General features: G+C 40.1%; 1 protein-coding gene across 3 annotated transcripts; it reads left to right on the top strand.

Moving 5' to 3' along the window:
- The first annotated feature begins 1,580 nt into the window (after positions 1–1,580).
- tbl1xr1b (TBL1X/Y related 1b) lies at positions 1,581–26,487 on the top strand. 3 transcript variants are annotated; one of them, XM_078264461.1, is made up of 16 exons: positions 1,581–1,762; positions 3,936–4,002; positions 7,876–7,979; positions 8,117–8,262; positions 8,428–8,641; positions 11,189–11,321; positions 16,105–16,246; positions 16,677–16,740; positions 16,826–16,923; positions 19,353–19,413; positions 19,744–19,865; positions 20,225–20,299; positions 20,455–20,582; positions 22,404–22,569; positions 22,707–22,808; positions 25,970–26,487. In XM_078264461.1, the coding sequence occupies exons 3-16, from the start codon at positions 7,922–7,924 to the stop codon at positions 25,994–25,996; spliced, it is 1,536 nt and encodes a 511-aa protein (XP_078120587.1). In that variant the 5' UTR covers positions 1,581–1,762; positions 3,936–4,002; positions 7,876–7,921; the 3' UTR covers positions 25,997–26,487. The 3 variants fall into 3 exon arrangements, with proteins under 3 accessions (XP_078120587.1, XP_078120586.1, XP_078120585.1); XM_078264460.1 differs by lacking the exon at positions 1,581–1,762 and adding an exon at positions 2,002–2,208; XM_078264459.1 differs by lacking the exon at positions 1,581–1,762 and adding an exon at positions 2,002–2,212.
- Positions 26,488–27,495: the final 1,008 nt, after the last annotated feature.

The raw sequence follows: 27,495 nt of genomic DNA, 5'->3' as shown, positions 1-27,495 counted from the left end.
AGATACCCTGCTGCTGTATTCCTTCTAGTCTCACATTTATGGAGAGACACAGTGCTAATCTGATTTTATAGAGAACTACTGCAATATGTCGGCACAAACAGAATTTATGATGTAAAAATGTTCACAAATGTATGTTGACGTGTATTTTTCATATCTATCAATGTAATGCATGGACTGTATGTAAGGATGAAGAGGATTTACAGTCACAGAGAAGAGGTCAGTCAATTCACAATATTCGCTCGTAGAGTGAATCATATATTGTGTAAAGCTTGGCATTGGAGAGCAGGAATTTGCTTCACATTTCTTCACTGGCAGCCAAAACACCCTCACACAGTGGGAGTGATGGAGAACATATTTCTGTTTCTCCTGGCTTAAAGACAAAGAAGCAATATACAGAATGTGGGAAATCACCCATAAATGAGGTAATAGAGACATATAGCACTGAAACTGAAACCTGTTTTGCAGTCCACCCCCAGTCACCGGGTTAGACCACCACTAGTAGAGTCCTCCTAGTTTTGCTCTATATAAATGAATTACACAATATTGTAACATCCTATCTTGCATGCTATTTGGTGAATGTGTGGTACAAGATATTAGACAGAGAGCTCTGTGGTGGACGGATTGCAAGGATGTTGACAAAGGGCCAGATGAGCACTGATATAATGTGGGAGTGGGAGGATCAAACAGCTCAGAGGCTGACAGGTAGCAGCAGTCTTGCATTGCAATACCTATCTCCACAGCAGAGACAAAAATGCAGTCGATTGCAGTAGCACAGTGTCTGCTACAGCCAAATTCATCACTCAACAACACAGTTAATCAATTAGGCTACCCATTTAGACGTTAACCATCTGATTGCATGCAAATGCTGTACCTCAGCTATATTACCAATGTTAACTTGGCTAATCCCAGGCCATTTTTGCATTGATAAATCAAAAAAAAAGTACACACATTTTGAAGTGGTGGTTGTTCTTTGTTTATGAGGATGCACAGAGTGTGGGAAATAAAGAAGGGTTGTTCTAATGGCATCTGTGATCCCAGTCAAGATTATTACATTTGTGGTAACAAGAAAAGAAAAAAACAGTGCAACAAAAGATTGCTGCACAACTGCACACTTGCTGCTTTTGTACAACTAATTGAATAGTCCCAAATGCAAAGGAAAAGGCTGAGGCAGTGCAGCCACTTAAATGGCTTAAACAGTTCAACAGTCACTAATCACAGCCAAACAAGGTACGTTGTAATACAAGATATACTAAATTTTGAAGGTCAGCACACATTTTTACTCAAGTGAATCCTCGATATTTCATAAATATTAAACAGCATGAATATGTTCAGGCTACCATCTTCTTTGGGAACATTGGAGAAATTAATATGATTATGGATTATGTATACAGCAAAAAATCTGTGTAAAACACAGATGCAATGATGATGTAAGCTTGTTGTTGACTTTCCAGTCTGAATGACTGACGATAGGGGGTGGGGTGTCATTAATCTATAGCTAGTGATGACCAGACAAGCAAAAATGGGGTGTAGTGGGGGATGGGCGAGGACACTGTTGTTATGACTGGTGCTTGGCTGCGGGACAAACTTCCAGAGGCCTCGGCATTTTTTTCTAATCGATTTCATTGGTCGGTTTCAACGAGGAAATGTGGCTCCATTTTGCTGTGAACCTGTCAAACGGACCAGGAGCTAATATTTAATCAACGCTTGAGGGCGGCTTTCACCTTTAGCAAAACACGAGGTGTTTGGTGCTTTTGAAAAATAGGTTAGTCACCGATATGATATAGCATTATATCCTAGTAATTGTTGGTAGAAATGTGAAATAACGACTGTTGTTACATATGATATATTAACTTGTATTCTTACATAAGTTACACATGCTACTTTGCCGTATTTCATCGAGGAGACGGTGAATACATTATACACTGCCGGGTTAATTGTTAAATTAAGCTTTAGCGAGTGGCGCTTTGAAATAACTAACAGTAGGTACAGTCAGCTAATTTCTGCATGTCGGGTCACTCCACTGTGTCGAATGTCTGAAGCCGTTGCTGGTTCTTACCGCCTGGCTTTAGCTAGTTTAAATATTATAACATATCGATAGTTAGCTAATACATGTGCATAGACGATCTTGCAATCGATTAAAGAGATAACATGGTCTGCCTTGAACACAAGAGCTGAGGAAGATATCGTCAATTGAAAGGTTTTATCCAAGTAGGTACGTGACTGTAGCAACACTGTCATTAGCATAGCATGCTAGTGTTAGCCACCTAGCAAGCGTGTTGGCAGGTTTAGAGTAATAGCAAGCAGGCTACCTGACTGTACTCGTCAGAAATGCTGTTTCAAAGAAGCTAACTTGTCAATTGTTATATAAAATAACACACCGTTTATCCGTATAGCGTTCACTGCATTAGTTTGGTAGCTACGTTAACTGTTGGCAACCTGAATTAAATAAAAGAAGTGTTATACCGCCTTGCCTGACTGGCATGTGTTGTGACCGTAACGTTAAAGCCGCCGCCAATGAAAACTAATATATTAGCTAGCATGTTAGCTAGCTAGTGTGCTAACGTCCCGTAGCTCATGGCAGTGCAGATGGGGAACGCGTTAAAATGGTTTGAAAATAAACGACTCATTTTAGTTGTTAACTAGGTAAATAAGAAGACGCAAGTAACGTTAAATCGTGTTTACTTGACAACCATCAAAATGCTATAGCGCCGATAAATCCCGTTCTCATTTCCCCGGTAAAAATAAAGTTACATCCACCTAACGTTAGTGACCCATGACATGTGGGGAATGGTCAGCCTAGCATTACAGCAATGAGTTAAATTATTGTTACATTTTGTAGATACAGTGCTGCACTATATAGTTAAGCTTTCCGAACTGAAGAAGTGGCATTTCATTTAGTCTCGTCTTACAGTAATAACGTACATATTGAGACATTCATCGGAATAAACTGGCTCTGGTGGCTATGCCTCAAACAGCATGTCGGTAACGTACACAGTACATACTGTAGTTCGTTCAGCCCATTCATCGCCCCCGTGTGTGGGGGATGGGTAATGTATATCCGCAAGTAGTTTGCCATGATATCTTGCTAATTTAGCCACCAGCAGATTAGCATGGTGACTTAATTTGCATGTATTTAACTTATACGAAATCAATCTGACCTGAGGAGTGATAACTGAATCAGGGCTACAGTATAAGTTGGCGATTCAGTAGCAGAATTGAGATGTTGCTTAATATTGTAAGAGGCAAGCATCTAAAATGGGTCTGTACCAAATTAAATTACCAATGACGTGTCTGTTTCATTTACTCTATTCAATACATAACCATACTTCCCATTTAATCACTATCTTTTACACCATGCATAGCACAAATATCCACAGGCTGTTTTTACATTGCTGACCCAGTTTCTTTCATTGTTTGGTGACACACCCCTTTGTTCAAAAACACTTTCCTCTGGTTGCCTTTTCACCCACTCACTGACAGCGGCTTCTAAAATGTCCTTTCTAGTTAAGGTAATTTTGTCACTGCACCGATAGAAAAACCTTATCTTCTCTAAATATTTGGTGGGCCTATATGGTTCTTGTGCTGCTTAACCAAAATTGAAACACATATTAACGTGCAGAAATGTTTACTTGGAAAGTCGGGGAAGATAATTAAACTACAATACAAGGTTGGAGGTGGTCTCAAGTGTAAAAAGCATGCCAAGGAGACCATTGAATGGAATTCAGGATTTTTTGACAAACAATTTATAGTAATACCATAATTAAAGCTGTTGTTGTACACATATTAAAAAATGTCTTAACATTTTGACTGCAAGAGATTTTACACTGGAGAAGCAGTGCTATATGTGATTCAGATGTGATGCCCACTACTGATGTTTCTTAAGTATAATTCAGAATTTGGAAAAGGTGCATTCAATTTCTTTACTTTCTTTTTAGGGGCTGAGAGTTCTTGCTGAGGACAACGGAGCTATGATGTGCATCTGAGGACATCTTGATCACATGGGTAATGTATTTTACTGTTTAATGTCTCGCCTTTATTGTTTTTCCCCCTACATTGAGATTTTGTTTTGCCTCTTTCTATGACTGCATGCTTATATTGCTGTCTGGAAGTTCACGTTGCTTTAGCAAAGTGTCAGGAGTCATATAGAGAGGAAGGTAGCTGTAATTTAGCTTCGTTTCTAACCAGTAAGTATTATGACAAGTTTCCACTGTAGGGTATGGCTCTGCTCAACTTGACTCACTTTAGGTACTAGTACTTTTCTCTTTTTGTTTTTCCACTGCAGAAAGTACCCCCTCAGTGTAGGCGGGATTCTCAGCTGATCGCCATAGCGATGCCCTGTGAATCTGCCGTGAGATAATTTTCAACATGACAATCGCTAAATCCTTTTCCTTTCATATGCAACCAAACAGAGGAACATCTGCACTTTGCTGTCATTTTTTAAAATCTGGGTTGAGTGAATAAAAAAAAAAATGCAGCCACTATTGACTCTAGCTTGGCTATTTAAGAATTGTGGGTTTGTGCTGGATGCCCTTTGTGACCATTCTCTCTGGCCAATCAATTGTCCGTAGTATTTTAAACCCACCATCTACTATTGGCTCAGCTCACTTGGAACCTCAACCGAAGTGGTACCAAAAACTACTACTAGTTATACTACTACTGCTACTACTACTACTATTCACAACTTTTGCTAATGGAAAACCAAAAGAGGTTGAGTCGAGTCGTACCATGCAGTAGAAAAACGGCATTAGGCATGTCCGAAACAAAAGAGTCAGAGAGTTTTTAAAACCAAAAATAACTCAGTTGTTTACATAGCTGTTGCAGTTATTAAGCGCTTTAATAGGTTACCACTAGAACTGTTCACTTGCTTGTAAATGTAATTGGTCGTTGTGGCTTCGGTTGAGAGCGAGTGAGCACTTGGTCAGAATATATCCTACTAGAACAGGAATTGAGACGGACTGACACATATTGATTAAAGGTCACCTAGCACTGGTGGTATTTCATCATCGTTTTGAGATCATAAAGGTTGGTCTAAGTCATTTTATCAGTGTGGTGGTTCCGCTGAAAAATGTATGTACAGTACTCAAGGTTTGGTGGCGTGTGGCAATGGTTCGGCATACAAGGTTTTCTGTGAAATTTGTGTCATATGGGAAACTGTTCAAACATAGATGTGCCACCGTGGAAATCGCAATTCTGAAACAATGACTTTGAACCAAATTTCTGTTGGTTAAGAGTATTCAATAATGTTTTTTCTTAGAACATGTTAATGAATCGCATAGGTGCTTTCAAAGAACACGTAGTCTATGTTTTATGTGACTGTAGGCCCACAGTGTGTGGGTGTCTTGGGTGGACTTTTTAGTTTTTAGTTTTTTTTAGTTTTTTTTTACACCTGTTTGAACTATTTAGAAATACTGTATTTGGTGGGTGGTCAGGTTAACTCAAAGTTCATCAGTATGACTTGCTGAAAGTTTAATACACATTTTAAGGGGGTGGCTGAAAGGGACACAGGAAAAACTGGGGAGAAGGCAAAGGCAAGAAGGTAAAGTTTTTTTAATGCCTCTGCCAGGGTTGTAAAGTCACAAAATGATTTACAGCAGGTAGACCCGCCCTAGAGCACACAATCTGATGGTTTACAGATTTCGGTCTGACACCAGAAAAGCCTGTGTTAGTAAGTATGAAGCCAGGTAAAAGGTAGCAGTAGATTTCTTTATTTAGGCCTAATTGTGTTAGAATTTTATTTTAGAAGTTATCTGTTGTAGTTATGGCTGATACTGGGGCAGGGTCATCACAGAAAAAAGGAACAAGTAAAAAGCTAAAAAGGTAAAGTGACAGACAACTGGTGAAAACCAGAGTCAATCTCGTTTGGGCTATCAACAGATGGAGACAATTACGGGATTGTAAATTATTTAAAACCAATGCCGAATTGTCCCTCAGGTATGTAATACATCAATTTCATTCATAAAATAACTTTACAACGCGTGATGTGGTTGTATGTCAGTAGCCTACATTAAGTATGCAACACTAATGCATCGGTAACGTATTCTGTTATTAAATAAATTATTTTCTGTTTTAGCAAAACATTCATCGCAACTATATGACCTCCTGGTAACGCTAATTCAGTAATACAGTGGGTATACAGTACCGTAAAGAAACAACCTTTACAACAACCGGTGTGGTAAAAACTCTACCGCTTTTGTCCAAAGCACCAACTAGAATCAACACAAACTGAAAGTTACATATAGCCACATAGGAGCTCAAAATTCCTGCGATTAATTGCATGCCAGATCACATATTAAAGAGTACTTGATACTCTGTTGGTGTAAGATTGTAGCAACCACCCCCCTCAGACTCAGTCAGTGCGAGGCCTGTGTTGGCACAGTTCAAATGTAGTCTGGGTTTCTGGTAATATGAGATTAATGTGTCATATTTAAAAAAAAGTTTATTATATATTTAAATCTCCCAATTCTAGACAGGTACTTGATAGCCCTGAATCTTTGGGAGTTATAATTCCGAACTTAACAATTTACCTGAGGGAATCAAGTATTCTGATGAATCTATTTAGTAAGCTTTGAAATGTTATAGCATAGACTTGAAAGTCAACTAAACAGTTCTGATAACAATTTGTTTGTTGTTTAGGCCCAGTTTTTACTTTGCTAGCTGCTATGCTTGCTTAGCACATCTCCAACTGAAAATATTGTCAGTCAGGTGAGGATATGTTTTTTGCATAACTCCTGTGTCTTCTTAGCAGTAATACAGTCATTTTTCAGTGCTCTTGATCAGTGCTGATCGTAAAACAGTCAAATATTGGGCGTTATGTCAGCCAGAGGAATTGGTTGACCCCATTCATACTTCATTTGCTGGCAACCTTTCATAGCAGGCTAGTGTCAGATATGCAGAATGCTATATCAGCATGCTTGTAGTGCATCCATAACTACTCTGACCCTTACAGGAAATGTAATAGAAAACAAAACACATTGAAGGAGAACTGAAAAAACAATTTTTTTTCTAATCCTGCTGTGTTTTGTTCAGAAAGATTGTTTGGAATTTATTGTTGGTGTCATCCAAGCGCTTCAGTGCGAGGAACATTAGCCATCAGGACTTTTTGACCACCTTGTTAGAGACAGCTGAAGGAGTTCAACTAGATTCCAGGCCTCTTGGTTCATTTGGTCTTGGACCTCAGCCTCTGGGATGGGGCCGGAGACATGTGGACTTTTTCAGCAGCTGGCATGATGGAAACAGTAGAGTTTTTGTCCCCTGTCCAGACCCCTTGTTTATTTCCACAGTCCCATTTAAACAGTGCGGGTTCTGCATGAATAAATATGGAGACCGGGCGCAAGCACTGTATGATCTGTTATTGCTGAGGTTTAAAGCCCGTCTGTTCCAGACATTTTGGTTCACAATACCCTGCCTGCCTCATAAAGTCGGTGGGTAATTATTTCCAGTTGTAGGTTAATGAATGGAAACTGGTGCCCTGCCTAGAGCCAGGAGGCTTCTGTAGCCAACAAAAATAGAGAGGAACGAAACATTGTTATGTATGAAATGGCAGATCACAGCTTGCGTTTGCTTACCTCTCGGTTTAGAAGTTGCAAGATCTAGGTCAAGAAAGGTGGTGTTGTTTTAAACCTCTTCCTCTTCTCAGTTTTCACTACGTGTGCCAGTTTGGTAGTGAGCTAAGTAGCTCACACATTCGCGTGTGTGTGTGTGTGTGCGCGAGCCTGCATGTCATCTTGGCGTAAACTATCATCACCCAGCGCTTGAGTGATAGGGAATACTTTGAAGATGCTTCTAACACCTCCTTACAACTCAGTTCTATGGACTGTAATACAAATAAACTCTTAATTAAGTAAGACTCCCTGCTCTGTGGTTTGCTTTTTACAGGCTCCTATCCTGTGCTGACCCAATGGTTTAATCACCAGGACTAAAAATGAGCATAAGCAGTGATGAAGTCAATTTTCTGGTTTACAGATACCTGCAAGAGTCAGGTAAGTCTTGCTGTGAATTGCACTTGTTTTCCTACTTAAAAAAAACTAAAAACATTTCAAATGTAATATACACAGCTGGTCTTGATTTTCTGCAATTGACTCCACTCTGCTTTCCAAATTATCCACGCCTCCTCCAGGCTTCTCTCACTCAGCATTCACCTTTGGCATAGAGAGCCACATCAGCCAGTCCAACATCAATGGAGCCCTGGTGCCCCCTGCTGCCCTCATCTCTATCATCCAGAAGGGCCTGCAGTATGTGGAGGCTGAAGTCAGCATCAATGAGGTCAGGCTCCACCTTTAAACCGTCATCTACTAATTAGTGTAACCTTACAACATACTGACAAGAAGAGGTGCACTGTCAGCTTTATTTTGACTCAAGTGTGTCTGTTGGTTTCTACATTGTAGTGGATTTGGTGGATGATGTGAATAAATTGTGCTGTCTCTGTAGGATGGGACATTATTTGACGGGCGGCCCATTGAGTCGCTATCTCTGATTGATGCTGTGATGCCAGATGTAGTCCAAACCAGGCAGCAGGCCTACAGGGACAAGCTGGCCCAGCAACAGGCGGCAGGCAGTGGCAGCGGCACAGGGCCCCAGGGAAGCACCAAGAATGGAGAGGGCGCTGCCAACGGGGAGGAAAACGGATCCCATGCCTTAGCCAGTAAGCTTGCTCCTGGTTGTAAACAATCTCTGAACCTTAACAAACAGATGTGTCTTCTTGTGCTTGTGCAAGAAAGAAAAAAAGGTCACCCAAATACCAGAATTTTTTTATGTTCTTATGCAGGATGTTATTCCTACGCTAAATGCTTTGACATTATCTGATTTGTGTTTATAAGATGCTTTGTAAGCTGTTTGGTATTCACTCCTTTATCTGGTTCTTGATATGTCAATGTGTTTTCTGTCCCCTCTCACTTGAATGTGCATCAAGGATGTACATTTTACTTTATGCTGCAGACAGTTAAATAAAAAGTCTGATGTCAAATAACACCACAGCAGAAAGAGGCCAAGTTGATACCTTTATATAATTCAAAAGACTTGAATTACAAAAAGAGAGGCTGGGCTGTGTGGCCCTATTATATAGGAAAGTATATTTTGAATAATGAGCAGTAATGTATATCATGGTATATCATTTTTCCCTTCACAATTTCCGTAGAAGGTGATTTGGATGGATGTAGTGTTAGACTGTAAGACACTTCTTATTGCATGGAGTTAAAGCTTACCACCTTTGTTTGTGTATGTGTGTGCTAATTGCCTTTCTCATGACAGCTGCAGTACAACAATTGGATTTAGTTTTGTGTAAACTGTCTGTGACTTGCTTGGTATTATATAAAGCTACTCTGGTGGTTTCCTTACACCAGCACATGCTTCCTCATGGTTTTGTCCTTCCTGTCTAGCACTGTCTTGTCTTTACTCACCTTTTACTAGCACACTTTTTTTCTTCTTTTTTTTTGTTCTAGCTTAAAAAGGAGAAATGGGGTCTGGCTGTTTTCCCCTAAAAAGCCTCCTGCTTTTCTCAGTGTGTTTCAATCAAACAATTAAACACCTGGCCTCAGAATCAAATTATAGAGTGCTACTGAGGGGTAGATTAGGGTTCTCACGGACTAAAGACGAGTACATTAGATTACTCACTCACAGGGGCTTAGGGGTCGATAACTTGTATTTTGCACAGTGCCTACGTTTGGTACAAACACTCTTGGTCATTCAACAACAAGCACAGCCTGCTCTTTAATTCCACAGCTGTCAGCTGGTCAGGCTGGTGTTCACTCAACGCCTCAACGCAACTGTATTTGTGAGAAGTGGCGCTGTCCTGAGTTGAAAGAAACTTTACGGCTTTATTATCGAGATAATAGGCGTGTGTGGTTGTGTCGGCCGCTGTCCATTTCCTGAGGTTCTGAAATGCAAACATTTTTTGACTACTTTTTTTTTTTGTTTTAAAGTGCGTGCGCCCGTGAGCACCCACGAAGGAAAACATAAATCGGCGTCTATGATGATATGAAGACTGACAGCTCTAATATACATGTTATAATTTATTTACAAGACTATCAAAGGGAGACGGGTATCTCTCTGCCCTGTCAGACGCTGCTCTCCCTCTCCTTTGCCTGCTCCGTGGCCAGTGTGTGTGAGTGACAGCCCGGTCAGCGAGCATGTTACTTTACGCCCGCAAACTCTTGTGGCGCATTATAACTTCGAAAAACCACAGGTTCCAGTTAATCTTATAATGGATATATGTGTTGTGTTATTTAAACAAACGATCGGGGAACTAAACGCCTCTTGTCAGCGAGTCTCCTGATAGAGCTCCAGCCAGCTCACAGTGGGTCTGTGAAGGTGGACAGGCCGACCGGCAGGCCAGCGGACACCAGCAGGCATCGGCCGGCTGTCACTTCAGAATGTGGAGCTTCTGAAATCCGCCACAGTCGGACCAAATTTGTAATTAGCCATACATTTTCGTAAAACGGCCCATATTTGAGCTCTACATAGTTGATTTCTCGCATTAAAAAGTCCCAGAAGTGAATTTAGTGATGAAATAGCAGACGAACAATGTATAAAGTTTCCAGTTGTTGGCCACAACAGCAATCCATGGTTGTGATTGTTGCGGCGCTTTGCACAGCAACACACTTGACTTTGAATTTCTGATTGGGCGGGCCAGCTGTCAATGTGGGTGGGGCCCCGGGCACCACAGCTCCACGCCTGCCTGCAAAGTTTTTAGGTTAACTATAGAAGAGACTAGGGTTAGTGTGTGTCTGACAGGGTGGGGGGTGTGGCATCACGATGGTGGCTCTCTATCGTGATGTCGGTCAGCCGTCATCGTCCATTGGCACAACCCTAGCACCGTTTACTTGAGCCTTGTCGAGAAACAGCCATTCTGTTTGAATTACCAAGATCAGACGATGACATGCATGTGCGCTGCCATGGGACTGGTCCAGTTCGTAGGAAATTAGATGACGTCAGACTGTCCTTATGAACCTCTGCCATTGTTAAAATGGATGTGTGTTAATATGCTTTGCAAGTCCACCCAAATAAAGCTTTTGGGTGGGGAAGCACTGGCTCTTCATTTCAAAATGAATTGGCTATTTTACGAGATCACACATCTTGTTTATACTTCATTAATCTTGTATCCTCTTTGCCTTCAGAACAGTAGGACAGTAGCTAATGAATCCTGTGATGTAAACCTTTAGTTTAAGGTGTTGTTTCTCACTCCTTCCTATAGATCACCACTCAGAGATGATGGAGGTGGACAGGGACGTGGAGATCCCTCAGAGTAAAGCCATGGTCCTGAGGGGCCACGAATCCGAAGTTTTTATCTGTGCCTGGAACCCAGTAAACGACCTCCTTGCCTCCGGGTCAGTATCTCCACATCATCCTTCGCTTCCCCATGGTTGTCACTGATCACACATCCACTACGCAACTCCTACATTGCTCACTATCGCTCTCCTCGCTTCACTACTGGGGGTGTCACACAAGTTTTATCACAATACGATATTATATTGATTCTTTGGACACAATACTTACTGATATCTTAAAGTCTGTCACGATGCAATTTCGATTCAATTCAGGAGCCTGGGATCGATATGAGACGATCGCAAATGCCTATTTAACACAGTTACATTTATATCAACTCAAACTAAAATATGATTTGTCAGTTTTATAACTGAGCTCTTCCTGGCATTTATATTAAAAACAAACTGTTCTTTTTAATGAAAAGACTAAATATGAAGTGGGAATCTAAATTAAAGGGGGAACCTTACAAACGAAGCAATGCAATTTTACTTTGCATTGATAATTGGATCGTGGAACTTTGAATCGATATATCAATCCAGATCAATGTATCGCTACACCCCTATTCACCACTCAGGTACTGATGTCACTCAACAGACCTGCCGTTCTTGCTCTCACTAATGCCTGATTTATGGTTCTGTTTTGAATCTACATTGAATCTGCCCTGCTTTGAATGACGCTACCCCATTGATGTATTAAGCGTGCCCCTCATAACAATGTCCACAAAAGATGACCAGTGACCAATCAGTCTGTTCAGGCAGTAGCACGTTTGTCGGGTAAGGTCCCGTGAGTATTAGTGTAGAGGGTTTCAGACCATGCAGACAGGTTGTACAAATTATATTTTGTAACTTAATCACTAGTTATTATATTACACCCATCTTGAATGTCATTGTTTTATAAGGGCATACAAAATTTATTAATTTAATAAGAATTTTTATTTTATTTAATTTTCAAAAAATATTGAGTTATTTAAAAAAGTATTTCATAGTTTTGTTTGTTTTTCTTCTTATGCTCGTTTAACTTTTTATGTTCAAGTAAAAAAATACACAACTCAAAATGTTCGTAATTATAATCGCAATATTGTAAATCGCAATATGACTTTTTCTCCAAATCGTGCAGCCCTAGTTCATGATAATACCGGTATAACTTTAATATGATTTGAAAATAAATAAATACAAAAAAAAGAAAACATATCATGATGATGGCAATATTCTGACCTGTTGGCTCCACGGGGGAGCAATTGGATCCAAAAAGGGGAGCGACTTCAGTAGTGTGAATGAGTGGGGTTTTAATGACAACTTTAAGCCATAATGATTTGAACACTCACAACAGCAAGAGTTCTAATAAGTCCTTCTGGTCCGGTTTGTGGCCAAGGGTGGGTTTACTTGTTTAAGCTAAAAGGACCTACATGAGTTAAAGCTAAATCTTTATCTCCTATTCATTTCTAAATCGGCATACTTTGTCTTATTCAGGAAAAAATTGGGTGTGTGAGGAGAGTAAGTTTGTTTTCATAAGTCCTTCCTCATTTATCACCACTAAACAAATTTGTTGACTAAAGTCATTGTTTTTTCAGTGTCATTATCTCTTTCCAAGATGAATGCACTCATGCAAAAGACTCTTACAATGTGTTGTTCAAAGCATGTTTCACATTATTACTGTAATTCTGGAAATGAGATGGATTTTCCAGTAACAACTAATGACTCAATAGTTACTGTCAGTAAAGTGCAGCAGATGACTAAGCAGTTACAGGGCTTAAAGTATTCCGGCACCGTGCCGGATCTCCGGCGTGCAGCCTTGAGGAAAAAAAGAAAAGAAATTGGGAACTTGCATGCGGTTTATTATTTTCGAGGCAATTGATTTCACCTACCAATCACATGAGAGGAACGCAGCTCTAACTAACGCAGGGCTTAAGTAATCGGGCCTGGTGCCCGATTTCTGGCATATGACTATTTTCGAAAAATAAATAAATTAAAAAGTCCACATGGGATTTGTTTTGATGCGCTGGATTTAACCAATCATCGAACTTCCACCTACCAATGTAACGAGTTCTAGCCAATCAGATGCAAAGTAGGGCGGGTCTTTGCCGAAATGTGAGAGTGCGGTGCCGGTGTGGTCTCCGTAGTAACGCGGCTAAAAAAATGGAGGCAAAGTTTATCAAACTTGGAGCATGTAGATACAGCTTTAGTTGAGAAAGGAGTTAAAAACAAATGGCGCTGGGCATGAATAGAGGACAAGAGGTAAAGGGTGGAGACGGGAAGCTGTTTTAGCACTTGGTGCCTCAAACTGAGGGAGCCGGGTGCTTGCTTCTGCAGCGCATGTTCAAGGAAGATACTGTACGGCAGCAGCGGTAAGAAAGTGCTTGCTAGTCACAAAGCTTTGGTCCGTGCACTCTGTCATACGAGTACGTTACCGGAAACGACGGCTACCGCTGCGACTGCGCCTTCACTGACCGACCGTGTTTGTGATAGAAACAATACGTGTGTGCACGTTCATAGCGGAACATGATTTGTCATTAACGATGGCCACTGTGTAAAAGCTATCTGAAGCCCAAACTGCCTTGACAAAGCTGTCTGTTTGGAATCAGCACGGCAGGTATTTAAACATAACGGCCTTGTCCCAGAGTTTAGATGTCTAGATATATGAAAAGCTATACAATGCGACGTTTTTAATAATGTATGTTGAAGCAAACAATGTACATGAAGCAACTAATATCAACATGGACAAAATCATGAATGTACTAATTCGCTTTTTTGATGATGACCTGGCTAAAGTAACAACACATCTAGAAAGTTTTGTTTTCACAATGATTCATTGTAGGATTATGATATTATTGCAATATATGAATCTACATTGATTCTTAATTTAACATATGGTTGGAAGAAGTAAAAATTGATCCAAAACTTTTTAGTTCTTAAAAATTATGACTTTTATTATTGTGTAATGTAAGAAGGACTTTAACTGTTTTGACAACCAAATTAACTTTAATGAGTGCATATTGAAATACTACCCCCAGGGCTTTTTCACTTTAAGCCCTGCATTCGGGGGAAAATATGAATCACAATTTCTTAGCTTAGAATTGATATCACGATTCTCTGCCACAATTTTTTTCTCACGAAGTGTAATGTTTATTGCACACATGAACCATGACAGAACAAAACAAATTGGCAGTACCAAACATAGATTATTTTTGGCACCTATAGCACATTGCGCATTACCGCAAGCCCGTAAACATAGAGGCTTCAATGAAAAAAGAAAATGAAGTACATACTGGCCATTTAAGTATAGTAGGCTACCAAAAATACTGACATATAACATATTGAACTAAATATGGCCCTGATACAGGCTCTATCTGAACTCCTTGAACGTGTCTTTACATAATTAAAACATGTCAATCAACATGCTACAGCTTCAGAAATGGAGTTTGTCAATTGCCAATTTAAGTACAGTATCAAAAACAGAATGATTTCTTTAACTACTTGCCTTTCATGTCTTCAGCTGTCCTATCAAAATAATGGCCGAAAATGCCCCTAAAAAAATAAGATCAAAGTCATTTAAAAAATAAAATCGCGAACAGGGGTGAATCAAGATCGCGATTTTATAACGATTAATCGTGCAGGCCTATAAGCCATCATTAACAGTTAAGTGTTAATCCATAACACTAATTTCCTTCATAAACAAAACCAAGGACCAGAATGATTCATCATCTTTCTAAAATGTAATTGAAGGGATGGTTCGGATCTTTTGAAGTGGGGTTGTATGAGGTAGTCAGTAGTCAGTAAATGGAGGTCGACAAGCCCCCAGTTTGGAGAAGCAGGCGTTTACCAGCACGGAGGCAATGTACTGCTGTGGATGAGGGCAGCTGCAAAACACACTTTAGCCACCTAAAAAAGGCCAAATCTAAAAAAAAATCTATATCAGTTTAAGTATACGCTATAGATGGAATATTTCACCGCTTTAACTTGCCGTCAAGCCGACAGCCCTTTCCTTCAGCACTACAGTTTCTAAGTCGTAGAACTGCAAAAGATCTTCTTCAGTCTTAGTTTATAAAGGTATCCTCTTGTCTTCAAAGCATTTCGTCATTGCTGTCTTAATCACTCTTTTTTATTTAATTGTATTTGTTTATTCCATTATCCACGGAGAGTGTGACCCAAACAGCTGATCTGCGGCGTAATACAATTTGCGCACAGTTGTGCTTATTCGTAGGAATATGGAAGTTCTACGGTTGAGAAAATGTTGTACCACAGGAAATCGCAAGGTAAAGCGGTGAAATAGCTGCAGCCTCCGTTCAACAGTACATTGCTTAGCTTACGTGTTGGCACTCCCGTCTGCTTCTCCAGATTGGGGGGTGTGCTAAAAATCTGAACTATCCCTTTAAACGATCTCCTGCCTAAATCAACAATTAAATGCTTATTTATAAAAGTGTCAAACCTAACAGAGGTGAGTATTCAACTTAGTACATATACTTTATATTCAACAGTCCTGCTCCTGAGCACGAGCACACCTCTCAAAATGAAATGAAAATGTAGAAAAATGCAATAACATCTGGCACAGTCCTGTAAATTAAGAGGGGCGTTAAAGTTAATGAGTTTTGTGCTTGTAAAACTTCTTTCTCCCTTTTCCTCAACAGATGATGTGAAAAGGTTTGATAGGGATTTAAAAAGATTACTGGGTTCAGGGTCGATAAAATGCTTTCAAACCCCGACCCTACTCAAGAGCAACGATGGTCAGTTTAATACCATTTTCAGTACTGATTATAAGAGTCAAAGCCATGTTACGGACCTAATGTTAGATTGTCTGTCTGTGTGTGGTGTGGGTGTGTGGTTGTTTGGTGTGTATTGACTCGGGCAGGTCTGGGGACTCGACAGCACGGATCTGGAACCTGAGTGAGAACAGCACAGGCGGGTCCACCCAGCTGGTTCTGAGACACTGCATACGGGAAGGAGGCCAGGACGTACCCAGCAACAAAGACGTCACCTCACTAGACTGGAATGTAAGTGTGTGTATAGTTGAACAGTATGATTGTGTGGGTCTGTTTCACTGAGTGCAGTTTTGATTGTTCTAATCTAGGTGTGTGTGTGCGTGTGTGTGCGTGCGCGTGTGCCCACTATTTCTGCTAAAGGCATTCCTTCCAACCAGTTATATGGGGGCGAGTCACTCCCATGGGAGAAAAGGCTTTTTATGCTGCTCAGCTGCAAACTATTTTTTCCCCTAAGTAGTACAAGGCAGTGCACGACACCAAATCAGCACTAATATGTTTTCATCATTAACTACTTACTTCTTAATGTGAGTCTCATTAAGAGTGAAATATACCTGTAAAATTGGGCCTTATTCTGCCCGAATCAGAATATGCAAATTAAGCTGAGAAAGGTTAAAAGCAACTGACTTCAAACTAATGAGAATCATGGCTGTCTTTCTTTCAGAGCGAGGGAACGTTGCTAGCAACAGGCTCATATGATGGCTTTGCTAGAATATGGACAAAAGACGGTAAGACCATAGCTTTGCAAGGATGCATGGATGATGAAATATTTTGCTCTCTTTCTAAGCTGATTTCGGTTTTTAATATTTTCAGGTAACCTGGCCAGTACTTTGGGTCAGCATAAAGGCCCTATATTTGCACTTAAGTGGAATAAGAAAGGAAACTTCATCCTCAGTGCTGGTGTAGACAAGGTAAGGCACATTGATTTAAGCTTTGGATTTTAGAGTTGAAGTTTGATAAATTATTTTTGGGTGGCCTTGTGAGCACTGCAGCTTGTTGCTTATTCAGCGTGCTAACACTTTAAAGCTACCTTAAATTGTGACAAATTTCCCATGGAACCACGATGAAGAGGGACGATCCCCTAAATGTGATATCAGCTTCTTTTTTTTTTAAGATTATTTTTTGGGGTCTCTGAGTCGAGGCATAAACCTCTCAGTATATGTGCGCCTGCTCTACCCACTGAGCAACCCGGCCACTATATGATATCAGTTTGATAGTAGGAGTGGGATTGTTCAGAAACGTGTGAGGGTTTCATTGGATGGGGTTGCAGCTGTGCTCCAAAAAGTAAAACTGTTTTCAAGGATGCATCAGTTTTCAGGGATGTCAAAGCTGCCTTGAGGAAATGTCTTCAACTCAAGGGTTAACGGGTTAGATTTTGGTGGTCAAAGGTCAAGGTCACCCTGACCTCACAAAACATGTTTTTGGCCATAATTCAAGAACTCCTATGCTAATTATGACAACATTTCACACAGATGTCCAATAGGATACAATGATGAAGTGAAAAAAAAGTATATCCAACAGCTCAAAGGTTCACAGGTCAGCTTCACTGTGACATCATAATGTTTTGCAAAAAAGAAAAACGCTTTTCTGGCCATTATTCAACGCCATAACTCAGGAACAGAAGGGGAGACATTTGGTCGGATACTGAATTGGTGACACTAATGTCGAAACTGTGGTGATTGTATAGATCTTCTGTGCTGCCAGGTTGAAGATGTGTGGGAAGCATTGCTAAAAGTCTTTACTATATATATTATATGAATCTAGATGGATGAAATGAGTGTGAAGGGGGTCACTCGTAGTGATAAACTAGGGCTGCACGAGTAATCTAATTGCAATCGCGATGTCACTCTGTGTGATTTCATAACTGCAAAAATTACGCGATTTAAGTAAACAAAAAGGTGTGCTTGTGGCGTGACACTCTGTGTGTACTCCATGTCTCCACGTTGCAACACCCGTCAGTTTACCGAGAGTATTAACAACAGATGAAGCCAAAGTGTCTTAAGAAGCTTGTTGTTTACTGTTAACTCACTGTACATCGTCTTTGCTATCGCTCTTTACTGTCGCTTTTCTCTTAGACAGCTGCTATGCTAATCTCCGACACCGCTCACCGGCAGGCACTGACGTCACTCACTCGCCTGCCATTCTTGCTCTCACTAATGCCTGGTTTATGGTTCTGTGTTGAATCTACATTAAATCTGCCTTGTGAATTACGCTACCACATGGATGTATTAAGCGCTACCGTCGTAACACAAAAGATTAGACAGTAGCGCGTGTGTTGTGTATGGTCACGTAGTCTGACGAGTATCAGCAGTGTTGAGGATTTCAGAGCATGCAGAATTTAAGAAGAGGTTGTACAAAGTCTATTTTGTAACTTAATCACTAGTTACTTTATCACACCCATCTTGAATGTCATCGTTTAAAAGGGCATACAATTAATAAGAATTAGTATTTTTTGTGATTTAATTTAGTAAAATATTAGATTATAAAAAAGAATTGCACATTTTTGTTTATGTATTTCTTCTTATGCTCGTTTAACTTTGTATGTTGAAGTTACAAAATACACATTTAAAAATTTGAGTAGCTTATGTTTAGCATTTTCCTTGACAAAGTAAACTCATGATACCATTTTATTGTAATTGGAGAATTGTAAATCGCAATATGACTTTTTCTCCAAATCGTGCAGCCCTATGATATACCCACAGAGAATTATCACCCGACTCTGCTGTCCGCCTCAGCTCTATAGGTCGTTTTAGCATCTTTCTTTTTTTTGTTTAATGGCATTTAGCCTTTAAAGTGGTCAAAATTACATATTTGAAAGATTAAAGTATTCTTCATCTGTTAACATTAGTTATGCCAAGGGAAAGGCACTGCTTGCATGCAGACCACAGACAAGTCTGTGCAGATATTGTGCGCTGTCCTCGGTATACTGCATCAGGGTCAGAGTGTGCTGCTCACACTTACCAACTGTTATGGACTGACAGGTGACAGAGGTGCACCTCCACCAAAAACTAGATAGACACGCTCACGTCTGGTCCCAAGATGACAATGTATGGATGTTCAACATTGCCATTTAGTGTACAAGAAGTATAATGACAGACAGTGTCACCTTCAGCATACATTTAAATGCTTAAGTGCTGATGTCTTGGAGGCATAAAAAGGTGGCATGTGTGTGATATATTCCCTGTATATCCTCCTTCACATTATACAGGTCAACTTAGTGTGATTTGCAGCATTTTTTAAATAAGAACCCCTTTTTATATTTTATGTGATGTTTTTATTGATTAGCTAATATAAAGATACTAGTTTAGTATATATAATGAAAATGTCCCTCTTCACACAGACCACAATTATTTGGGACGCCCATACGGGAGAAGCAAAACAACAGTTTCCTTTCCACTCGGGTGAGTTACAGGAGTTTGATTGTTCCACATGACTTTCCATGCAAGAGTCTTTCTGTTTTTAGACAAAAGTTAACTTCTGCTGAACTGTAGGGAGACCATAGTGATAATACATTTTAATATTATTAAAGTCCTTTCACACATTGTGACTGACGATTTGCACAACACAAAAACAACTATCTGCCCTTAGTGTATTGTTATAGTGAATTATCAGATCCATCATGGCAATAAGAAATCTATTGTCAGACCATCATATTCATGTCGTCTTTTTTTTCCTCGTGCTCCATCTATACTGCTGCAGCGGCTCTAAGATCTGTTTCTGCTTCCCAACAGCACCTGCTCTGGACGTAGACTGGCAGAGCAACAACACGTTTGCCTCCTGCAGCACAGACATGTGCATCCATGTGTGTAAGCTGGGTCAGGACAGACCTGTCAAGACCTTCCAGGGACACACGGTGAGACAGAGCGCTACTTTCTCACAAGGAGGGAAATGGAAACCCCCCTGCTGGCCAAATACACTCCTGTTCTTAAAGCATTGTAGGATAGCTAATATAAATTCTGGCACTGACTTGCTGTAGCTTCTGATGAAAGTTATTAATGCCCCTAAGGTGCATTCATTCCCAACCTACGACTTTTGGTGTAAAATCCGCCTCACAGCTGTGACAAACTAGTACGTCGCTTATTGTGATGCTTTGAAATAAATTGGCATAAACTAATCAATATATTAAGTGCATTATTTCTATTGTTCACCATGTACGTCAGTCAAATGCTGTTTTTTTGTTTTGTTTTCCAACTCTCATCTTACTCACTGTAGAATGAGGTGAACGCCATCAAGTGGGATCCCACTGGCAGCTTACTGGCCTCCTGCTCAGATGACATGACACTGAAGGTCAGTCCACATGACATGCAGATGTTGTGCATTTCACTTTATGGCTAAAATGAGCACAAAAATGGTTCTTAATTAGACAAGTTGCTGATTGAATGTGTTGATGAACATTGTAATAAAAGCCATGTCAACATTTGGTTTCTTCTTCTCTGGCATAGATCTGGAGTATGAAGCAGGACTTGTGTGTCCATGACCTCCAGGCCCACAGTAAAGAAATCTACACCATCAAGTGGAGCCCCACAGGCCCCGGGACCAATAACCCCAGCGCCAACCTCATGCTGGCCAGGTGAGACCACAAAGCAGCACCTGAACATCATAAGCAACAATCATATTATACAGGGTAGTTTTGTATTTATAGAAGTAAGATGACACAAATACTGTGCATTGAATCCTATGTTCTTTAATCAGCAGTTTCTTTTTAATTGATTATATATATTCTTACAGTTAGTAGAGGAGGACATTAAGATAATGTAGAAAAATCTGTATTGCTGAATTTTTGATAATTATAACCTTTATTTATTCAGGGAGGGCCATTGAGAGGAAGCTCACTTTCCCAATTACACCCTGATTACAGCACAAATAAAAGGAAATAAATCAATCTCAAAGAAATTACAGTACATATAAATAATCTGATCATAAAACAATACACAATTACATTGGTGTAATTGAATAAGAGGGCTATTAAAAACAAGAGCAGTTCCTACGTAACACATTTTCAAGCATCATCTTGAACGTCCCAATGGAAACAAGTTCTAATTTGAGAGAATACTGAAGCCAGTTCCATCTGTCAGTAGCATAAAAGTTAAAAGCACTCTTCCCTAATTTACAATTGATGCGTGGCGTGATAAGTCTAATGTGTGTCTTTGAGCGTGTCTGATATGCTGTGTTAGTGAAATTTAGCAGCGAAGGGAATCCTGCCACATAAAGCCTTGTAAATAAACATGAAACAATGATGCTCTCTCCGGGTGGTGAGAGAGGGCCAGCCCATTTCTTTTTATACAAAATACAATGATGGATTTGAAACCCATCACCAGTAATAAAACGCAGAGCGCTGTGATATACCCCATCAAGCGGCTTCAATGTGGCAGATGTAGCATGCATGTAAAGAATGTTCCCATAGTCAAAAAAGGCATTATGAGTGATTGCACCTCAGTTTTCCTACTAAAAATTGAAAAACAAGACTTATTTCTGTAAAGAAAAACATTTGTTCTCAGTTTTTTGGTTAGATGTTCCACATGGGTCTGAAATGAGTTTATTGTCAAGCCAAATGCCGAGGTATTTATATGAATCTACATTTCAATTTAAATGAAAATACGCCATAAAGTGTATGAATACTTGGATAGGGGTCCAAGCCAGGGGACCTAGAGAACATAATCCATTTGTCTTGTCAAGATTCAAGACAAGCTTATGGCTGATAAGAGACAGCTGAAATTCATTAAAAGCATACTGCAGGCTTGCAGCAGATGAAGCCGGAGTAGGGCCAAATAACTTGTACAAGTTCACTGTCACCTGCTCTGATCGGATTTCGGTAGCACTCCCATTTCTTGCTAGATAGACCCTCATCAATAAAATATTTGACACTGAACTGAAGGGCTGCTTCTCATAGAATATTTATGTTTGACTTGCCTTACTAAGTTTGACATGGACTCTGGTGCCTCAGTTGCACTCAGGTGTTTTTAGCTATTGGCTGGCTGAGTCACCACGCTGCCAGCTTTTTCAGATGCACCTGTGAAACCACCACCACTGTGGTTTAACTGACCCTGAGGAAATAACACTGGGTCAAGCATATTAGAGTGTGTTTTTCCACCTGAACAGTCCTTACGTGCCTGAGCAGAATTGACAAATGCCGTCCACAATATGTTACTGAAAGACAGAAGTATCTCTGTGTCTCAAATTAAATGGCCTTCCAAGATATTTCAGATTGGGAGACAGTTGAATACATGGAGTGGAAAAACACAATACCAATGCATAGACCAGTGATTAATTAGATTTTTTCCTTTTAATGAGAGCTGTCCAGTTGACTACCTGTATCTCATGGGTGTCATACATGGCAGTTCATTTTATTGCAGCACAACTCTTGGACACTCTTTTTGTTCACTCTCTCCAGCGCATCATTTGACTCCACGGTGCGTCTGTGGGACGTGGAGCGCGGGGTGTGTATCCACACACTGACCCGCCACCAGGAGCCCGTCTACAGCGTGGCCTTCAGCCCCGATGGCAGGCACCTCGCCAGCGGCTCCTTCGACAAGTGTGTCCACATCTGGAACACTCAGGTCTGGTATAATACTTTCAAATTCCAATCACATGCACACTAATAAACATTATACTATAGCCATTATAATTGTACATAGGTGGTATAAATGCATAGAATGATGATGTTGCTAATATGTTTGTGTGTATGTTTCTTCAGACGGGTGCTTTAGTCCACAGCTACCGGGGGACAGGAGGGATCTTCGAGGTGTGCTGGAACGCCACAGGGGACAAAGTAGGAGCTAGCGCGTCAGATGGATCGGTGAGTTGTTCTGTCTGAGCGCTCCGTCACACACGGATAATCACTACTTAAAGTAGCAGCTACTCACACACACTTTGGCCTCTATGTACAACTTCCACACCAGACTACTCAACCAGGAAGTTTGTTGCTCAAAGGGCATGTGGATTTGGTCACATGAGATTGCAGGCAATAGTGTTTTTGAGGGTGGCGAATAGGACTGGGCAATATATCGATATTATATCGATATCGTGATATGAGACTAGATATTGTCTTAGATTTTGGTAATATGACATAAGTGTTGTCTTTTCCTGGTTTTACAGGCTGCATTACAGTCAAGTAATGTACTTTTTTGAACTTTCCAGACTGTTCTATTATTTACCTTTACCCACTTAGTCATTACATCAACATTACTGATGATTGTTTATCACAAATCTCATTCTCTTTAATCTCTCAGTTTTTTATGAAAGCACCAATTGTCAACCAATATCAAGGTATTTGATCAAAAATATTGTGATATATATGTATATATATATGTATATATGTATATATATGTATATATGTATATATATATATATATGTATGTATGTGTATATATATGTGTATATATATATATATATATATGTGTATATATATGTATATATATATATATATATATGTGTATATATATATGTATATGTATATATGTATGATTTTATTAGCCCAGCCCTAGTGGCGAACGAGGTTGTGCAGCAATTCTGACTAGATTGAATGACCAACATTTGAACACAGCTGTGGTTACTGTGGGAACTTAAACAACAGACAGTTTCAAACTTCAGCCTCAAAAGCTGAATGAAAATGTTACCCCCAATTTCCACCGGTTGCGGAACATCGGCAGAGTCAATAGATTTCCATCAAAGTCAATGTGTGTATTTCCACTGACTGGAGAACGGCTGCGTTCCGACTGCGTCCCAGCTCCGGCGGTCCGCAGCCCTCCCGAGCAGATACGCAGAGCTTCTATTTTTGCCGGATGCCGGAGAGCTCTGCAGCAATTCAGCACAATCCAGATTGTGCGGGACAGGAAGTCGAGCACAGAAACAAAATAAAACATCTGGTTAATTTTCAAAATAAAATACACCGTGCTCACGGTGGATCATATTTCCCTGCATTACACCTTGAAAACACAGCACAGAGTTGTTTCCCCTCTACTCCTCTGGATGGAAACAAACTGTTGTTGGTTTTGGGGTTCTATTCTACTTGAATTCACAAGATCTCGTGGGTCCTCGTGACTACAGCTGCCGCAGCCATACCGTAACAAATCCGGACCTAGTGGGTATTGACGGACGGCAGAGCACGGAGCCGTTCCACAGCCGGTGGGAATGAGGAGTAACGTGACAGTTGATGTTGCAGTGCCATTAGTTAACACTAGATAGAGCCATTATTGTCTGAAAAATGAGTTACTGCTCACTAAATGAAACCTCTATAGGTTGTAAATAACTAACATCCTATATATTGGAGTTTTATTCTAAAAATAAGTAATAACATTAACTAATATTAATGCTAATAACCAAATGCACTCATATATTTTGGGGCTATCTTTCTACATGTTATTGCTTCGTAATGACAAATGTTAGATGTTACCAAATACTAGAGGTGGGTGGAAGGGGGGGGGGATTTTTTATACTCTATTGTTTTTCCCAGAATTTTGATAAAAAAATTTTTTACCAATGATTTACCTAAATATTTTCTGTTTATACGGTACCACCGACCGCGACTACACCATAGCCGTTATCATCAAAACAGAGCAAAAGCAGAAAATACATATTATGTACTTCTTTACGAATTAAATAAATGTCAGACTGACTGACATGTGATGTGCATTATTTTTAGAAAACAATTAGTTTTTCTCATGATATATTGTCATGAAGAGTATTATTCTACTTTTGTTTTTGTTAAAGAAGGAAAACAAATATCGCAATACTCAATAATATCGAATCACAATACTTTTAGAATCATAATAAATGAAAATTGCAATACAAATCTAATTGGCACCCATGTATAGTGAAAGAATCGAATCGGGACAAAAGCATATCGTCCCAGCCCTACCAAGCCCTATCAGCTGTTTTCACACGTACAGGCAATTCGCTCCTCGTTCCTCACCTTAAACATTCAATTCATTTTAACTTCAGGCTGGCTACACTGCACGCGTAACGTATGCAGAGCGGACCATCCAACACTACGCTTTCACTATAATCAATGAAACTGGCTACACCAGGCACGAGAGCAGTGCGTAGGTGGTGCATATGCTCTGCAAGCGTTAAAACAAGTCTTCTATTTATATTTTTACGCGAGGTGTGTGCGGCCCTTTTACACAAATGGATCATACAGTACCGAGCCAAAAGCAGGGTAAATGCTAGATCAGATCTGCTAGACATGTCGACGTATTTAGGTTTAGGCATGAGGAGTGGGGATTGGTTAGGGTAAAAAAATAACAGGCTAAGCCAATCACAGGCAGAAATAAGGTCCTGTGAGGTCGACACTTCTAGCAGATCCGATCTAGCATCTACCCGAAAGCAGTCACAGTGTGGTTACACTTCCACTTAGACAGACGGGCAGTGTTCTCTATGCCCTTTTGACACACTGAGAGGCTGGAGATTGTAAGGCAAGGCGACTTTATTTCCATAGCACATTTCAGCAACAAGACATTTCAAAGTGCTTTACATAAAACATTAAGGGGCATTTAAAAAGAGGGACAAAATAAAAACAGGCTAAAATAGAATAAGATACAAATACAAGAATAAAAGTTTCAGCCATTGAGGCTTTTGTCCCTGTTTGTCACTCTGCCTGAGGAGAAACTGCTGTACTTGCGCTGTTGTTTATTTGGTTGCCATGACTTTGTGAGTGAATGTCCTGTCAGTGTTCTAGTTGCTCACCCTCTAAGGGGAGAGAGAACGGATGACTGTTCACTTGAGTTTAGTGGAGCAGACCGCTTTGCAGAGTTGAGTAATTACGACTTCATGACATTTCATAAAATACTGAAGCAGTGGCGACAACAATTTAGTAATTGCAGACCGCCGCTAAGTTATTGATGAGTAATGAAACATCTTTCCTGCCTGTGCCAGTAAAAGTAGGAAGTAGGATTGTGTCTTTCTAACTAACTAACTGACTGACTGACTGACTGACGGTCTTCCTTCCTGTTTTTTCAGGTTTGCGTATTAGACCTGAGGAAATGACACTCATCTTGGGGATCCATGGACCGACTACGAATGTGTACATAGCCAAAATGACTGACTGTCCCTGCCTGTCCGCCACACTGCTGTAGTCCCATCAGATGCCATGGCCCGCAATTACAGCCAAATGGAGCGCTTTCTCCCTTCGTCATATGTATGTACCCACAAGGACCACACCTTCGCCACATACAGTTCTGATGCACATGCGTCGGACATACATAAGGTCTGTATGGACATCTGTGCTGCACTCACAGACCTGCAGGAGGAAACATTTCTCTGTTGTCACACAGTACAAACTTGTTGGACCCATCACATGCAAACCAAAACACCAGGATTCTTCTCGCTTTCCTCTTTTTATCATTTGTACCAGAATTCTGAAGATTTTGTGTCCTCTGTTGGTGTGTGCATATTGCATATGTCAGCATTTGGTGTCCTGTGGACATTGTTGTTTTAAATTTGGATTTTACTGATATCTGCAGGTTTTATATTACATGTGGGGTTACAAATTGTTTTTTAATTGTGTCGCATCTATTTTTTATTATCCCATAGGTTTTAACAAAGCATAAAGCAGTGAATCAGAGGCTGAACTGTCCTTTGTTTTTGCAACTTTTATCCTCAGAAATGGTTTTCAGGTGTTCACAATACATCAGGTTAATACAGAGCTCTAAAGAATTCAAAACCTCTAGGCTGAAAGATAATCTTTGTAGCTGTTAAACACCATGTCGATCTTGTTCTAACGGCGTGCTGGACAGAAAGACATCAACACCGTTGTGCAGTCAGCTTCCAAGTTTCCGTCACTGAGCTCGTCCCCGATCTGTGTCTCAAGCTTACGAATAGCAGCGGCTGTGCTCTTGTGTCAGTAGTGAGGTAACATGGCACAGAAATAGCTTGCTTTCTGGTGTCATGCAGCTTCTGAGTGAGTGAGTGAGTGAGTGAGAGAGAGGCCCACAACCGCTCGCATCCATCTGATGTGAACTATTGATAGTCCTTATTATTAGGGCTGCAACTAACGATTATTTTCATAGTCGATTAATCTGTCGATTATTTTCTCAATTAATCAATTCGTTGTTTGATCTATAAAAATGTCAAAACATGGTGAAAAATGTGGATAAGTGTTTCCCAAAGCCTAAGATGACATCCTCAAATGTCTTGTTTTGTCCAAAACTCAAAGATATTCAGTTTACTGTCACAAAGGAGAGAAGAAACTAGAAGATATTCACATTTAACAAGCTGGAATCAGAGAAATCTTATTTTTTTTAATAAAAAATGTCTCAAACGATTAATCGATTATCAAAATAGTTGGCGATTAATTTAATAGTTGACAGCTAATCAATTCATTGATTCATCGTTGCACCTCTACTTATTATGCTCGTTTTCTCAATGAATTGCTTTTTGCTTACCGATGCTGAATGATAATCAGACTAGGTCATTCTAAACGTGTTCCTGTTTCCCCTGCTTGGTCATTAGACATCAGGACATCCCCTGGAGTGTCCCTTCCTTGC

Source organism: Sander vitreus, chromosome 12, assembly GCF_031162955.1.
Source record: "Sander vitreus isolate 19-12246 chromosome 12, sanVit1, whole genome shotgun sequence".
Classification (NCBI taxonomy): Eukaryota; Metazoa; Chordata; class Actinopteri; order Perciformes; family Percidae; genus Sander; species Sander vitreus.
This window is presented reverse-complemented; position numbering and strand designations above follow the sequence as displayed.

Bases quoted from the DNA above. Each gene is read 5' to 3' on its own strand.
- tbl1xr1b (XM_078264461.1), top strand. From the start codon at position 7,922: ATGAGCATAAGCAGTGATGAAGTCAATTTTCTGGTTTACAGATACCTG. The intron at 8,263-8,427 runs GTCAGGCTCCAC...CTGTCTCTGTAG, and splicing joins CTGAAGTCAGCATCAATGAG to GATGGGACATTATTTGACGG. The intron at 22,570-22,706 runs GTCTGGTATAAT...ATGTTTCTTCAG, and splicing joins TCCACATCTGGAACACTCAG to ACGGGTGCTTTAGTCCACAG.